General features: G+C 39.5%; 1 protein-coding gene across 1 annotated transcript in view; it reads left to right on the top strand.

The window, feature by feature from the left end:
- Nucleotides 1–13,812, top strand: part of ARHGAP10 (Rho GTPase activating protein 10) — a 154,850-nt gene extending 141,038 nt beyond the window's left edge. Inside the window, exons 21-23 of the mRNA XM_056361295.1 lie at nt 2,016–2,147; nt 3,613–3,704; nt 13,012–13,812. Of these exons, the coding sequence (XP_056217270.1) occupies nt 2,016–2,147; nt 3,613–3,704; nt 13,012–13,100 (313 nt within the window). The 3' untranslated portion in view covers nt 13,101–13,812. The remainder of the gene's footprint in view (nt 1–2,015; nt 2,148–3,612; nt 3,705–13,011) is intronic.
- The last annotated feature ends 2,582 nt before the right edge of the window (nt 13,813–16,394 follow it).

The raw sequence follows: 16,394 nt of genomic DNA, 5'->3' as shown, positions 1-16,394 counted from the left end.
TTTTCTCTTAGGTTCACCTCTTATTTTACTGAGTTAAAACGTAATTCTGCACCTGAGGGAGAAATAATCTACTTTCTAGCAAACTTTTATAAACCTTACGGTACCATTCAGAAATGTTTTATCCTCAGTATTTAGAGAAAATAATAGAAATGCTAGTGTTCACTTTTAGTTTTTTGTTGCTGAATAATGTCACTTCTAGCTGAAGGTTTTTGTTTTACCTGAGGAAAAGTTTTCTATGATTAGCTAAAAATGGAAAAGGACAAGTTCAAGTAAAAGTAAACAGCAAAATTATGTAGGTGCTCATCTTCAGAGGTGTGTAATTATTGGAAGATGTAAATAATTGTATAGTGGAAGATTCAGAAGTGGTGAAGCAGACTAGATGTCCTCTTCTCAAAGTTTAGCGAGAAATATGTTGCTAGTCAGCACAGTACAGTTTTAATTCAGTTTTTTACATATGATTCCTTCTTTTATTTGGTAAATGTGATAGTTTTAAAACCAGAGCACGTTTTGATAAACCCTTTTGGTTATGATTCCAGCACATCTAAGTTTCATTTTTATTCATGGAATTAACTGTAGAATGCTGTTTTTCATACACTGTGAATTCCAGTTTTCATCCAAATGCTGCCTGACACAGATCCAAAGGAAAAACTATTGCCTTGTTAAATAAGGAATGTGCCATTCACCATGTTATAATGTACTAAATTTAAAAATTAATAATAAAAATAAATGTCTGCTTAACTATGTAATTGCTAGAATGACTATGAGATATATTGGCTAGGAAAATCAGTCTGTGAAAGTTGAATTTGGTTGTAAACCATGTTGTGCAAACCAACAATAGTCATTCTTTCTTCTAGAAATTAAATGTCCCAGTGAACATGAAGGCTAAATTCAGCTATGTAAGTTAGGTTTCCTGCTTTCTTTTATTGATTTACAATTATTGTTGATCCTTTTTTTGCTTTTGGTCAATCCACCTTGATTAGGTGTGCAGTTACACCCCACAGAATCTTGACCAGATTAATCCACCTTGATTAGGTTGCATTTACATCTCTGCAGAAACCTTCGTGACTGGGTTCCTGGATTTTGGTGGTACTTTGAGGATTTATGCTATCTAAGAAGTTAATCTTGGAATAGGACGAACTGATAAATGCTGTATTGTGAAGTCTGTACTTCTGAGTGATGATTCCTGTGTGAAAGCTGTGTGTGAATGATTTTAATTCTGTTTCTGCTTAGGAACTGCTTGAAGTCCCGCTCTTTGTTCCAAAGATATGCTAACATTAAATGTTTAGACTATTTGTTGTTCTGTCCATGCGGTGAAAGAAAGCCTTCCAGTGTTGGACCGCTTTAGCTCTTTAAGGTATAAAATTAGGAACATCCTTTATGTTGGGGAGGACTTTGTATGTTTTTCAATGACTAACAGAAGTTTTAGCCTTGGCTGCTATTTCTTTTCCTCTTGTGGCAACTTTGTGCTCAGCCATTTATTTAACACATATTTGAACGGCATATTCCTGAGGGCAGCCACTGGGGCATCATCTATGCAGTTATGTCAGTGAGATCTCAATCCAGAGGCAGCATTGTGATCCCAATGTTGTAATAGCTGCAGCCTCTTTTGAAATCTTCCCAGTGGTACATGCCTTAGTACAGCATGGAGAAGATTTTTAAATAGATTCGTCAAAACTTGTAAAGGCAAACTGGCAGCTCAAATAATAGCCTGCTGTATGCAGTTTCATTGTATCTGTCTTTATTAGATAAGGAATGTGGAATTTTGTCTTTTTATTGGTTATGTCATACCTCAGGTAATTCATCTTAGCTTAGGATGTAGGGCATGTAGGAGAATACTTTCAAGGAGGAAATGCAGAATCATACAATAGCCATGTCTGCAAAATCAGCTTGACATTATTACTGGTTTTGAATATGTGAATCTAACTAGTTATCTAGTTAGGAAGATTCAAACATTTTAGTAAGAAAAGAAATTTTTTTCACCTTGTTAATACTACTTTGAATATATTTCCTCTTAGCTCTGGTCAAAGCCGCCCGTCAATGGTCTCGTGGATGAATACTCCGTCTGCTAACACAGCTGCAACAAATACTGCAGCATCCACTTTCTTCTTCCCTAACCCTGCCGCTGGGAGTGACAGAGCAGTGGAAAGGTATGATGTACACTTCGACTTTTGCTAGTTATTTATTTGGCTCCTTTTTTTCTGTATCTTTTTAACAATCACTAATTCATGTCTTCTGCGTATGTGAATGTTGACTGCGAACCAAGAAATTCAACCTTAGCAATTCTGACAGAACAAAAATAACATCTACTTTTGTCTTATATTTCCTTTAAACACCTTCACACCCTCCTTGTAGGAGCCACCCAGACTGAGCAAGTGGCTTGTTGGTTAATACAAGCAGGCTTTGATTTGGGTGGGCAGTTTATAGTGTCTCTCTACTGCAGTGATTCTCTTACAGTGTCTTTAAAATACAGATTCTTTTCTGTAGCCACCCATGGCAAATTTTAAGTTTCTTAACCTAGCCATCTTGCCTCTGAAAGACTTTCCCGTGTTTTAATTTACCTGTCTCTGTGGTTTCATTCTTTTCTTTCACTCTTTTGGCCTCTTTCCTTCTATCCTGTTTCTGCTTCCTTCCATGTTGTTGTCCATCTTTTGAAGTATTTTAACTTTTCCCTTTGAAGGTTTTCACCATCTTAGCTTTTTCCTTCAAGTTTTACAACATTTGCTTTTCTAATTAAAGTTGTTGGTATTTTCATAAATTATTTCCAACACTTGGTAACAAAATTCCATTTCTCATTACTGGACGCATTTTGCACCAGAACTGCATTGTCTGTTTGACTGCCAGTTTCTTGGGGCAGGGAGAATCTTTCCAAATGTTTTATGTGTAGTTGTTGTTGCCTGGGCTAAACAAAAGATGATTTAATGGTGTGGGTGCTGTGTCTAAACAAAGCATCATTGGGCAGCAGCAAACTGTCAGTTCGCAAAGACGTGATTAATTGAATTGTGCCAAAATATATATTCCAAGATTTCTGCTTATGGTACTTGGAGAAATGAGTACTTTGGACAAATTAATATTGATGGCTTATTACTGAGCATCCTGGGAACACCTCTAAAAACTGCCTGAAATGTTAGAAACGTTACTGTCTTTAGGACAATAAAGCATCTTCAGTAGTCTAGTAATCATATTGTAAACAAATATACAAAGGAAATTCTCTACAGTGATAGTGAAAAGCTGAATTGCAAGATTCAGGAAGAAATGTTTTAGAAGACATAATGATGATTAGTCTGTAAAGTAAGTATAGTATGCTTTGCCTACTATTGATTTCATTGCTGATTAGCACTTGGCAAAATTTTAACTGTAGTTGAAAGTCAAGTTCAACTATCATAAAAATAAGTGTGCATAAAGTTGGGAGTATGATATTCAGAAATGCCAACAGTAAGCTGTGAAGCTTCAGCTTTGGCATTTGTGTGTATGAATTATAAGCCTGTAATGATGCATGAGAGATTGTGTTTAAAGTTTGTCATCTCCAAGTGAGAATGGAGAGAAAATTGTTGAGAAAGGAGAGTGTCTTCATAATAGTAAAAAATGACTAAAATTGTTAATTTCATTTTTCAGCGTTGCCCCCCGAAAAGCAAGAGCAGTTTATCCATGCGAAGCAGAACATAGCTCTGAATTATCATTTCAGATAGGAGCAATTTTTGAAGATGGTAAGTACTGCTTGAGTAAATATAAAGCAATGAAAAACAAATAGACAAAACTGCTAAAATGGCTTTGGATAAAAATACAAGCCTGACTGCTATTCTGCCAATGTTGCTGATGGCACACAGTTGGTGACGTAGAAGATTTCTGGTACACAGAAGCTACTTAGCATTTACTTAGTGCTATGAGGCAACACCTCTGATTTCTGGTGAGTAGACTCTTTCAGTTGGTCTAATTTTTCAGTAGCGTGTTGTAGTACCAAAATAGGTATTCAGCAATGGAGAAAAACATCTTGGTCTATGAAACTGTATTTTTTAAAATGTGAATTGCCATTGTAAAATAACATGGGGCTTTCATTTAACAAAAACTGTTTAAGGATTTTGAAGAAAGCAGAGCTGCAGGTAAATCGGGTGATTGCTAGAGACAAGGGAGTGTTTACATTTTGGATCAAGAGCTGCCTTAGTGTGTGTACATACTTGCAGAAAAAGGAATATTCACTGAGGTGCAGAATTGAAGGCCTGTGTTTAAAGATTTCTGTAGACCCAAACGTAGTATTACATATGGCCATCCAAGCTGTGATTCTTGTGCTCAAGACTGTGTTGCTCTTCGGTGAACTTCCATGGCTCTACTCCTTAAGAGCTGCAAAGGGAGTTCAAACTGACAGGAACTGTTACAGTTTTTAAACCTTATGCCAATGAATATTGTAATACAATCTCTTGAAGATGTAGAAGACTACACTAGAGTGTAGTTTCTTCCTATCACAAGGAAATTCCTATGACAAGAAAGAGATGGTATGGAATGGCTCAACTGGGCCTGGACAAATTCAGCAATTCTTGTTAATTGAATGCGATTTAATAATAATTCTAAGCAGTAATTGATTCAAAGCAGCAGCATGGTAAGGCCATTGTTTGTTACAAGACCTTGATAAAAAAATTATGTTCATACTAAAACCCAGAAGACTCTTAAGTTTGGTCAGATCTTCATCCAAGCTTTGTGCAGGCTGAGGGATTCAAAGTGATCTGGGGATTACATCATTAAGAACCTTGTGAGTGCTGAGACCAGTATTTTAGTCTTCCAGTCTGTCTAGAGACAGGGAGGGTAGTAAGAGGCATTATCTAAAGAATCTGGAAACTCTGTGTTGATGCCTGTTTGCTTCTCATCCATCCCTAGCTTTTAGTTTGCTACCAGGTCTGAAATCTGAGACATGCTTTCCAGAGGGAAGGTGGTGTTTAATTCAGCATGACCTAATGCACTTAAGGGGTGTACTGCCCAGTCATTCACATAGGACGTGTAAGAATCTTTGGTTGGATCTCCAATAAAGGAGGAGTATTCCAGAGTCCCAGTTTACATCCAGCAGGAAAAAGAGAAAAGTACACAGTCTGGAACAGCTGGAAAACATCAACCTGCAGGCATTAAAAAGCTAACTAAATGTCTTATATTTCCCAAAATGCACCCTGTTAACTCTGTTAGCACTGGATCAAAAGTGTGTGTGGGAAAGTTTTTCTCATAAATGAAAATCTTTCCATCCTGTCCTCCCCAGCTCCAGTGGATGTTCCTAATTTGTTTAACAAGCTGAAACAAATGGGAAGCTCAGCAGAGTATATTTTTTAAAGCATGTATAACAACAATAAAAAAATGGCATATAGACATCTCCTTTGCCGCCTTTGTGATACTTATTTTAAAGCAGACAGAACACAGGACGTTCCTGTCCTCAGCCTCCTCCCAAACAAATAAATAGTAAGCCTGGTCCAGCCTACAGTTCTGCTTTTTTTGCGGCATAAGGTGGTCTGGAGTACCTGCTAGGCTCTTCCCTACTAGGACCCACTTTACAGAATCATACTTGATGTTTCCTATTAGAGCTGCCTTACAGGCAAATCGCGTCTGAATCAGGTTAGGTGGGAAACCTTTTAAATATGAATTAGCTAAATGATTGCTCTTTTAAAAGTCTCTAACACCAGTTATTTTAATTTAAGTTTTTTAAAACATGAATGATAGGGATCTTCAGCACACATAAAACTGCATACAGGGGAAAAATCTAGCGCATGGGGGAAAAAATCTGATACATAGAAGAGAGGCCTTTCTAACACAGAACAGCAAGGTTGCATACCTGTTGTGTTGCCATGGGATAAGAAAGTCTTTCAAGAAGCAGTTGCCTCTGTGTGGTGTGTTTGTGTGAGAGCAATGTTAAGATTCTTTTCTTGTGTAAAGAGATCACTAGAAGTTATGGCAAAGCTACGTGGTTTTGGTACATTACAGCCCGAGTTGAGTTTTCCAGCTAGAGAGTTGGATTGTCCAAGAACAAGTATGCAATTTGACTCTTCGGCAGCTGTAGAGAAATGTTTCAACTGTAAGACTTTTTTCCATGTCATCATATGAATAAGGTTGGAAGCTTGGGAAGAGGTCATGTGGACTGCATTTTGAAAACCTAATTTCATATTTCCAATGGGAAAGATCACATTTCCTTAAATACTCTTGTTTTGATTTATTCCACCGTATCCTGGTTATTTTATAGGCATTGTCCTTGCCCTGCAGGGCTCTCAGCTAAGGCAGGCTGTGGAAAAAAGATGAGCGTGCAAGTAATAAGGCAGTGACTGGATATATGTAGTAACTTAATGGACGTTCCATGGCGGTTCCCAATAGGTTATGTCATGGATGGCTCTCTCTGTATAGAAAGGTATTCTCATTAAAAATGCACAACAGTCTCCATATTTGAAACCTCTGAAATGCCTTCATATAGGCTTTTCCTTTTTGTGGTAGTCACCCTTGTGTCTGTGCTGGGATCAGATTCCAATGAATCAATTCAGATTCTTTAGTTACTCAATTTAAATTCCCATATGCCCTAATAAAGCCCCCAAATGAAGAATTAAAGTAATAATACATCAATTCTTCAGCTCTACCAATAACCTTAACTATCAAAATGACAACGCATCAATCAAGTTGACATACAGCTAGTATCAACCATTAAAGTAACTGTTAAATTAATGTCTACTAAGAAGTGCTGCTTCCATTAGTGAAGGTTTTATCTGTCTCTCCTTTCTCCACCCTGCCTGTCTCACTTTTCTAATTCTGTCTCTTTCACTTCTCACTGTTTGTTTATTGAGGGTTTTTTCCTTTCTCTTCCTTCTCTTTTCTGCTTTGTTCCGTTCTCTCTTTCATTTCCCTTCCCTTCCCTTGGTTTTTTTTTTTTTCTATTTTGTCGCTCTTGATCCATAGCTGTTGATTGCAGCAGTTTGCTCTTACCTGTTATTGTCCTGGATGAATCTTTCTGGCTGCTGTAGCCTGAGACAGGATAATGGCATTTAATGAAGTACAGTCTTGCGCCTGTCATAGCTGTTAAATGTAATACTGGTGCAAGGAGGTAAGAGTTTAACCTTTACTTCTGTCTCCATTTCCTGTTTCTGAATGGGGGGAAAATTAACTGTTTCTGTTGCAGGCCGACAAGGTTAGATTTACTACTGTTTTAAACTAAGCTTTACATCACCTGATATGAATCAGTAGAAGCTGAACATTTGCATATTCAGGTGTTTTCAATATTGCTTGTACATGGTGCTACTCCGAATCCCCCAGTCTTTCCATGAACGTGTCATAGAATGTAAATGCTAAGGCTCCATCTGGTAAGTTAAAAAGAAAAGGCAAAGTTTCCTATTTGAGTTGTGTAAGACAATGAATAATGTCATCTGAACAATTTCTACAAGTTTTTTTTACAAAAATCTTCATTTTACCTTAGGCTCTGCCAATATTTCTATTTCCCCGTTGCTACAGGCTATATTATTGACAGCGCATAACGATGTAATTCAAGTGGTTAGAGGCAAAGCTTGAAGAGTTTGCAGCTGGATAAGGGCACATACGGGAAGAAGAGAGAGTAAGATCTGAGATTGAGGGAGACATGTGCTGGCTGTATATTTTTGTTGTTGAAGCAGATATTCCCAATAATCATAGAAAGAATAATCAGACTGCCTGGCATTGAAACCTTGCCAGCCTTGGAGCCAAGTGTTATTAAATTTCTGGTTCTTGAAAAGAGACTGCTTAGAAGTCAGTAAATGGGAATTTCACTAGGGAGAAGTGTTTTGGATAGGGTAAGTAGTGTTTACACAACAAAATTCCTTGGCAGTATTGCTAGCAGGAAGGCTTCCTGAACACTTGTCAATGCAGCTCTCATCAAGGCTTTTTACAATTTTAAAAATCAGGTTTTAGGGGAGAGAAAATATGAGGAAAACTGAGAAAGTGTTTTGTTACGGTAATTTTCTTCCGGAAAGGTGTGGCACCCATTGTCCCTACCAGGCATAGAAGGAACACAAAAAGCTGTGTTCACACAGCTGTTGTCACCCCTCTTTATCTTTCTTAGTGTTACAAAGTGCCAGCCTTAGTTAATGTTCGTGGGTTTGACTCCAAGGCACTCTCTTCCTTCTTACTCGTGCTGTGGCTTCTGGACTGTCTGTCTTTACGGTACTGATGAACGAAGGATTTACATCAAAGAGAAACAGTACTCCCAAAATACTGTATTGCACTCCATGTGCAAATAATTCTTTTGTTGAGGTAAAAAAAAAAGAGGACAAAGCTACTTCTTTGTGCACCTTTCATCTGTGGATTTCAAAGCACTTGGAAACATTCATGTGCATGAATTATCTCCATTTTACATCTGGAGAAACTGAGTGTACAGATGTTCTTCTTTTCAGATAGCTCCATGCCATTTGGAGGAAGCTATCTCAAACTGCTGCTGCAAGTTACAATCACTTCACCAATAAAAAGTACCAGATGAGCACCACCAAATTCCTACTGACTTTGCTAGAAGTTTTAAAAAGCCACTGAAGGTAGATTGACCTGACTTTGCTCCTGCCAACGGTGTTGTAGAAGCATTGGTCTCCGGGACAGAAACATTAAAATGGTAGATGTTTAAACTGATGTGTTTCACCTTACATTTGGTGTGCATGTGGGACCGTCAGAGATGATTCCAATCCCACCTGACAGCCGAGCAACTCAGGATAAAGTCCCCAGGTCTCAGTGTCTACCTACAGGTCACCAAGTCATAGTGCAGGGAACTCAGCAGCAACTCAGTTGACCAATCACTCGCCCTGGTTTAGGGTGAGCCAGATTATTCTTTTGGCGTGCTCTCTACTGTCATATTGACTAGATCTCCCCCAGCTGTAACAGGAGCTCAGACACTACTATATAGGGAAGTCTCAGTCTACAAGCTGAATTCTGCCTTCACTAATTTGTCATGGTATATCAGTGTGTTTGCTTTTGTTCACAAGCCTGAGGCCTTATAGGCAGACTGTTTTATTTGTGGTCACACAGTAAATCTGCAGCAAAGTCAGGAAGAAGACCCCTTGACTCCTAACCCGGTGTCCTGTCCACAAAATAATTCTGCTTCTCACAACATACTTAGGGGAAACAGCAAGTTTTTAAACTTCAAATTCCATGCTAACCCTAGGCATGCTTAATGTTTTTGCATCTCTGTGGTCAACTTTACCCATTGGGATTGTTTCAAAAGCCCATAGGGATTTCTAAGCACACAGGGCTTGCAAGCACATTTTGTTGCTTTAATTTAATTTCCTGGTGAAAAGTTGGCCAGGGCGATTGAGTTCTATGGAAGCGTATTCTGGTGTTGTAGTGGTTTTAGCAGTGAGATTTCTGTTGCCCACAAAATGCAATCCTCATTTATGTAGCTCGTTGGGGTCATTACTTTGGCAAAGCAGTCCATCCAAAAGGGAGGCCCTCTTGTGCCAGGCACCATGCGTGTTAGATTCCCTCCCCTGTTTCTGTGTCCTCCCAAAACAGCTAGTTTCCACAAAGGTGTGGAAATTGGTGCCTGATTCAGTCCTGCTGAAGTTACTGGCAACTAGGCAATGAACTAATTCCATTGTGGAAATGAGTCTTGCTCTTGGTTTTTTTTTGTTGAGATCTGTGACACACTTGAGCTGCCAAAGCAGAGCAAGGTCTGCCTATAGCCTTGAGTCTCTGGGAAGAGCTGCTTGTGAATTGTATGTGTTTGCAGTTAGGTAATCCTAACACTGGAAATACTGAAGCTATTTCCTATGGAGAATACAGAAAGGTAAGAATAAATGCTGCGAATGCCAAGTCACCCTTGTCGTGCTTCTTGGCTACATGCAATCAGAAAAAGCTTTTACTTGGAGATCTTATTGCAAGTTGAAAGTCTGTTGGCTATGTTGGCCCGTTTGAGTTGGGGTGATTGTTCTGCAGCAGTTGCCGTCATACTGATGGTCAGACATCTTCCTTCTCTACACTTTGTCTCTGCTGGAGGGAAGCTGCTGTAATAGCCTTGCAGCAGGTACTGAGGAAGCCGCTGTCTCGCTCTGGGCTCTCAACTTTGCTGCTGTTTCCAATGTCCTAAGAGGTGATGGTTCTTTGGTTAGTCTTGTTGTGTGGTCTTGCTATATACAATCATTTAACCTTGCTGAAAACACTCATTTGTAATTCTCTGTCCTGTACCTTTTATACTACAAGTCCCCCTCCTGTCCCTAGCCAACATGAGACTTAGTCCTATAGGATGATTTGTCCCATAATGAGTTGTACTTTTAAGGCCAAATGTGTAGTTTCTGCAGCAAGGTACTTTTAAATGAGGCAGGCCTGAAAGTCCTAAGAACTGTAATAATTGGTGACTGAGAAGAGATGACAGAAAGGGGACACTACAGAACCACTTCTCTTGAGCAGGGTATTTTTTCCAGAAATAGCCTGTGTCCTAGGTTTAAGAGCAGCTGCGCATGACAGAAAAATGTCTTTTGTGTGGTAAAGTGTTTTTTATTTTAAATGAATGCGTGCTGGTTTATGCTATACTTTGGAAATGGATTAGCAAAGAAAACAGGATCATTGGAGCTTAAAGCAGCTTTACATTTGGACAGCTTCCCCATTAATATCATTTGCCTACAGAAGTCAGTGATGTATGTAGGTATCTTAACCGTTCTTGCATAAGGTGATTTGAATGGGGGCAGAAGTCCTACCCAACATGACAGTGGCCACAGTTGCTGAATATTAAGAATTACTACTTGGTGCGTTTTTTAAAAAAAGACTTGATCTATCGAACTGGTGATCTTAGGTGTAATACAAGTGCTAATTCTTACTTCAGTCTTCATAGAGTCTACAAGAAACTTCTGCTAATAACGGGGCCCTGAGCTGTGTAACATACATGTGCGATACTTAATTTTCCAAGCACAGAGCTCAGTCGTACGGTCCATGTGTAGCCTTCTGGGGTGAAAAGTGGTATTTGTCACTCAAGTCCAATTAAGTGCAATTGCTTGGCCATCATGCGTTATCTCTGAACGTGCTGCAGTTCAGTATTGTGTTATCAACCTTGTTTAGAAAATATTTCTTTGGAAGTGTGCTGTTGTGTGAGTCAAGTGATTCAGCATAGTTTGAGCATTTCTTCCCCCTGGTAAATGTTAGGTGACTTTAAATTTCAGTTTGATCCTCTCAGGTGAGGGCTAGCCTCTTTTTGACCAGGCCTTTCCAGGTGCTCACGTGCCAGTAATACCTATCCTGTCTCTAAGGGTAAATTGAGGTTGAGCTCCAGAGGACAAGTAGAAATTTCCTACTTCCAGGTTTTCTAGTTGTTTTTCTTCCTAATCTGTCATTTTTTGGAGTTTGTTTCCTGTAATACAGATGTACTCTGTAGGCATGGGAGACTTCAGGGAGAGGTTTGGCTGCCCACTGGAGCTGCTGGCCTGTTTTGCTGGAAAGGGTGGAATTACAGCTGCTGCAGTGGAGCTGCCGGAGGGAGGTTTGTGGTAGTGTCAGCAATGCAGTTTCAAATGCATGTATACTCTGTAATTGTGGAATAAAAATGACAAAGGGAGAGGAGGGTCTGCTAATTACTAATAATAATGTAAGTTACTGTGTGCACAGAGATCCTAAAAGGTAATTTTCTATGCATTTTTTTTTCCTTTGGAACCTTTCTGTTAAACATATTAATTATAAATATAAGCCCAGACTCCTGTTCTGAATCTAAACTGTCAGTATCGTTTGAAAGCAGTTTTGTTTACTGGATTCCTTGGAGGTATAGCTGTTGTTTAAAATGTGGTTTCAGAGCAAAGGTCCTAGCTTCGCTGTTTGACAATAACAGGACACAGGAAAAAACTAGGGGAAGGTATGTTTTAAGTGCTCAAATTGAGAGTCTTACAATGCTTTTGAAAGTGAGACTGCTTAACATGTTGCGCTCTCTTTAACTGTTATTTCCCTGATTTGTAGAAGGCTACAAATATCACATTCCCCAATGTGTTAATGTGTTTTAAATAAAGCATTGACATGGCTGGCAGCATGTTTCAGCATTTGATTTCTTCCCTAAATAATGTCTGTCTCAGAAGCGCTGTGAGGATAAATTAATATGGTAGAGAATATTGTAGGTCGTTGTAAGTGTGGGATTTTACAGTTACGTAGGTACCTGTATCATATTCTTTTGAGGAATTTGATAGGGGAATTCAAGGACTTTCAAGACTGTTTTCTAAAGAAATGAGGCTTGTGCTTCTTTCTAAACTTCCTTTCAAATGTGGTCACAATATATACAGGAAGCCAGATTTAATTAGGTCTGTTGCTCACAGAGTAACTTGTGAAGCATTTAGTCTGAGGTGAAATTTTTTCTTACTTTAGATTCACAGATACTCTTGCATAAACTTTGAGATCAGCATTGGTAAACACTTTGGATGACAATAAGGAATAAGGCACTGCCATTCAAGCCTTTCCCCGGTGTTTTGTGACCAGCGCTATGTATTTGAATTTCAGAGAGAGGATTTAGCCAGAATGATTCAGATTTTGTCCACTGGTCTCTTCTGATAGCAGCTGTACTCTGTGAAGAGACAATCCTTGGAGTGACACTGGCTCATTTCTGTTTCCTTTGTACTGCTGTACATGCTCACTTTTCATGCAGTGTAAAGTCCTATGCCATTTTTTGGTGGCTCTGAGCTTCCAGATTCGTCACCTCTGCTCAAGCCGGGTTTTTGGTCTTGCTTTGCCCCCAGCTACTGAAATTATTTCCCACTGTTTGATATGAATTCTGACTTCTCCTCAAGGGGGTCTAGGTTTTCTATTTGATAAACCTGTCCTAAGTTCCATTTACTGTTTCCTTAATGAAATCTCCTGCACCTAAAAACTGTTCCACCATGTAAGCTTTGCAGAAGGGAGTTCAAGCACCTGTATTATGCAGATATTTAAGTTAAGTTAATCATCCTCTTCATCTTTCCCAGCCAGATTCTTAAACTCATCATTTCAGACAAGAAGCTTTGCCTGGTGTCATGGAGCTAAAGCTAAAAGTACTAATTCAAACATAAAAAGATGCAGTAATTTTTTTCCCCTTTTCTTTTGCAGTGAAATTTTCCAGAGAACCAGGATGGCTAGAAGGCACACTAAATGGGAAGAGAGGACTTATTCCACAAAATTATGTTCAGTTTTTATAGCTTTGTGCATTGAACGCCAAGAAGGTGTACATGGTATCCATGGATTTTTGTTATAGTCACTTCTCTCTTCTTTTGTGACTGCTTTTAATCAATGAAGAGACTGACTATGGGTTGAAGATCCCCATCTGTATAAAGACATTAAGTGTTGCCAAATATAAATTACAAAAAATGATTCTTTAAGGGTTGGAATGGGTGGGAGGACAAGCAAGAGGGATGGAGGGATAGGTTGATTTTTTTAACATGGTGCTTCTTTTCAATTGTAAAGAATAGTAGTGGTATGTTTGTTTGCAAGATAACTAGCATTTTAAGTCAAATACTTGGTTGATCTGTGACCCAAACTATCAGTTGAAGAAGATTTTTATGAACTTAGTGTCCTGGAGATTATGCATCGATAACCAGTGTTTTTAACAGGAATTGTTTGGGTTTGGAAAACACTGTTGGATAAAAAAAGTTATCATGCTGACAATTAGATTAAATTTCGAAGTGGAATAGACAGTACGGAACAGACACTAGTAAGTAAAATAATAGGTATCGAGACATGACATTTTTCAAATGTCTTCAAAGAACACATTCATTTGTATTGTGCGTATGATTTCATTTATTTTACAAAGATAAGACACATGAACTTTTATTACAGGCTCCTGTATGTCATGGTTCTGTTGCTACTCAAAAATATCATTGTAAATGAAATAAAATGTTATTTGCTATTTGACCTAAGTATTCCTATGTTGGAGAATATTTTGCTCTGGTTCTGTAAGTTACGATGTGAAATAATTATTGGCAGCTGTATGCAGTCAGCCTCAAGCAGGCTCCCAAGTGGATGGGGAACTTTCCTCACTTAAAATAGGCAACTCTGCAAGCTCAAGCCAAAAGGAAAAGAGATTCTTTGGCTATGATCCTTGTGCATGCTGGAGGCATCTTGCATTTTATCTATTGTCTGTCTGTCTGTCTAGTTTCCACTTGAGCTTCTCTTTCTTCCTCCCCTGTAATTGTCAATTACAAGATCTTAATGATGCTTCAAAATATCACAGTCCTCGAGTAGCTGCCTCTTAATTTGTAGAACTATTTGAGTAGTAAGAGACTTCTCTGTGGTCATAGAAAAAGCTTCCAGAAATCTTGTGGTGTTATCAATCTGTGCCTTGTGATTAAAAAAAAAAAAAAAAAAAGTTACATGCAGTTTTCATTAATCTTTGTATTTTTCTCTCCTTCAAGTACAACTGTCTGGGAGGCAGTGGAGAGGATGCAGGAAAATATGATGGGGTGACATGCTAATACAGGCTTACGTACTTGTTACACTGGACTGTATGGATTTTGAGGCATTTAGTGCAGATAGTTATACTTAGCTTGCAAGTTGTTCTAATGTGATTACTAAACCAGTTAATGGTTAATGCTGCCTTAAGGTTGGGATGGCTTTTTTCGCCCTTAAGATTTAACTCCGTACCATTATTTTGTTCTTTTGCCCAGACTGCATAGCCCATTGGAGTATGCACAAATGATTTCCAGATGGAGCAGTGGTGGGCCAAGTCAGCACAGCTCTCCAGCGCTAAACCTCATAGCTTGGAGGAGTTTCACTTGGTGTATTCTCATGGTACTTGAGCAGCGACTCTCTGCCATACAGCTTTCAGGCAATTCTTGTCTTGGCAGAGTGGCTATGGCTGTAAGTGGCTACAAGCACTAAAGATGACTTGGAATTCTGTGAAGGAGATCAAGTGTTTTAATTTGCTCCTTGACTCAGTATTAAGGAAATAGTTGCACTAGTATATACAGCAACAGATCGCAGGTTTCCTCGCTCAGATCTGTTCACATGGCACAGCGCTGTTCTGGCTGGGTATCATGTCACCTGGGCCCATAGCTCTATCAGCTCATTTTTTGTGGCCTTAAATAGTCATTCTGGAGGCAGGGTGGTGTTTGTGTGGCCAGACTTGGTTTTCATGGCTACCAGTTGGTGGTCAATGTTGAAAGATGAGGGAGAATGTAAATCTTTGCTATTAGCTTAGTAGGTGTGGCAGCTAGGTATGCTGGCTTGTCAGATAGTGAAGCTGTGATAACTTGAAGCTTACAAGCTTTGTAAGTCACTTACATTTGTTTTGTTGTTTTAAACGTGCGGTGCATGTTTGATCTTGTTCTGGCTGCTGTCTTGCAAAATTCTGGATGTATTTCTCAGCTCTAGCTCTGTGGCTTGGTTTGGGGTTTTTTCCTTTTAACACGGTTGTTTAAAAAGGTGGATATATAAAGAAGGAATAAAAAGACCTAGTGTCTCTTCCAATCCCGTCCTGTGACCCCATTTGCCTTTAGGTGAGATGTTTTGAGACTCCTGTTACTCCTGGAGCTACGCAGAACCCAAACAAGAAAAAAACTTTCCTACTGAGAAGTGATGCACTGAACAGAGGCAATACTAATCCAAACTTTCTCACGTCCTAGATGTTGTCTGAAGGCAGCGGTGTGAGCTGAGCCAGATCAGATTTGGCTTTCAGGCTAACCACGCTGCCTCTTAAAGAATTTAGTTGTGGTAACTGCTACCCACCACACGGGTTTCCACATCAGCCTGGTCACACTAATGCCGAGTACAGACTTGTACAGATGAGTAGCCATGGCACATCACATTCTGCATCCTCACTGCTGAGCAGCATTGTACACGATGCCCTCATACTGACTGTTTGGAAGTAAAGATTAAAGGATGCTAAAAATTAAAAATCATATAAAGTCAGGCCCCTTTCCCATCCTTTGAGATTGGTTTTTTTTCCTGAAGCTGGGTCTTAGGGCATTCCTCTTGTCAGTCTTCTGTGGCTTGGTAGATTTGGGAAGAGCAGAGTAACACAGTGTTAACTTGAGGCAGGGAGGACAGGGAATCGGTTGTGGAGAAAGCCTCAAAGAGGAGGGATCTTCTCTTTTGGTCTGGCAGCAGGAGTGGTCATTCTCCCTGGGTCTGGCCTGACTCCATCCTCTCGTCGGCGACTACTCTCGTGTCACGGCTGTGGGTACAGGTTCAGCTTAATGCTCAAGTTGGGTTTCTCCTCCCTTGCCGTGTGCTGGCTGCTGTGCACGGGGGAAGGTACTCGTCAGTTTTCAAAAGCTGAGACTCCTGGTAGTGAATGCATGACACAAGCTGAAAATTAAGAGGGGGTGAATCAGGAGAAAAACCTACCCATTTTGGTCTTTTTATGCAAAATGGTATTTGCCTTGCCATTGCTGGGGGGGCCAGAGATTGAATCTCTCCCCCTGGGGAATTAAGGTTGAATGTGTATTTGCTGAATAATTAATGGAAAAGCTGAGACTCCTGACTAGCTGGGCTCA

The sequence above is a fragment of the Falco biarmicus genome, chromosome 1 (assembly GCF_023638135.1).
Source record: "Falco biarmicus isolate bFalBia1 chromosome 1, bFalBia1.pri, whole genome shotgun sequence".
In the NCBI taxonomy this organism is placed as follows: Eukaryota; Metazoa; Chordata; class Aves; order Falconiformes; family Falconidae; genus Falco; species Falco biarmicus.
Note: the sequence above shows the minus strand (reverse complement) of the source record. Positions and strands in the feature narration are given on the sequence as shown.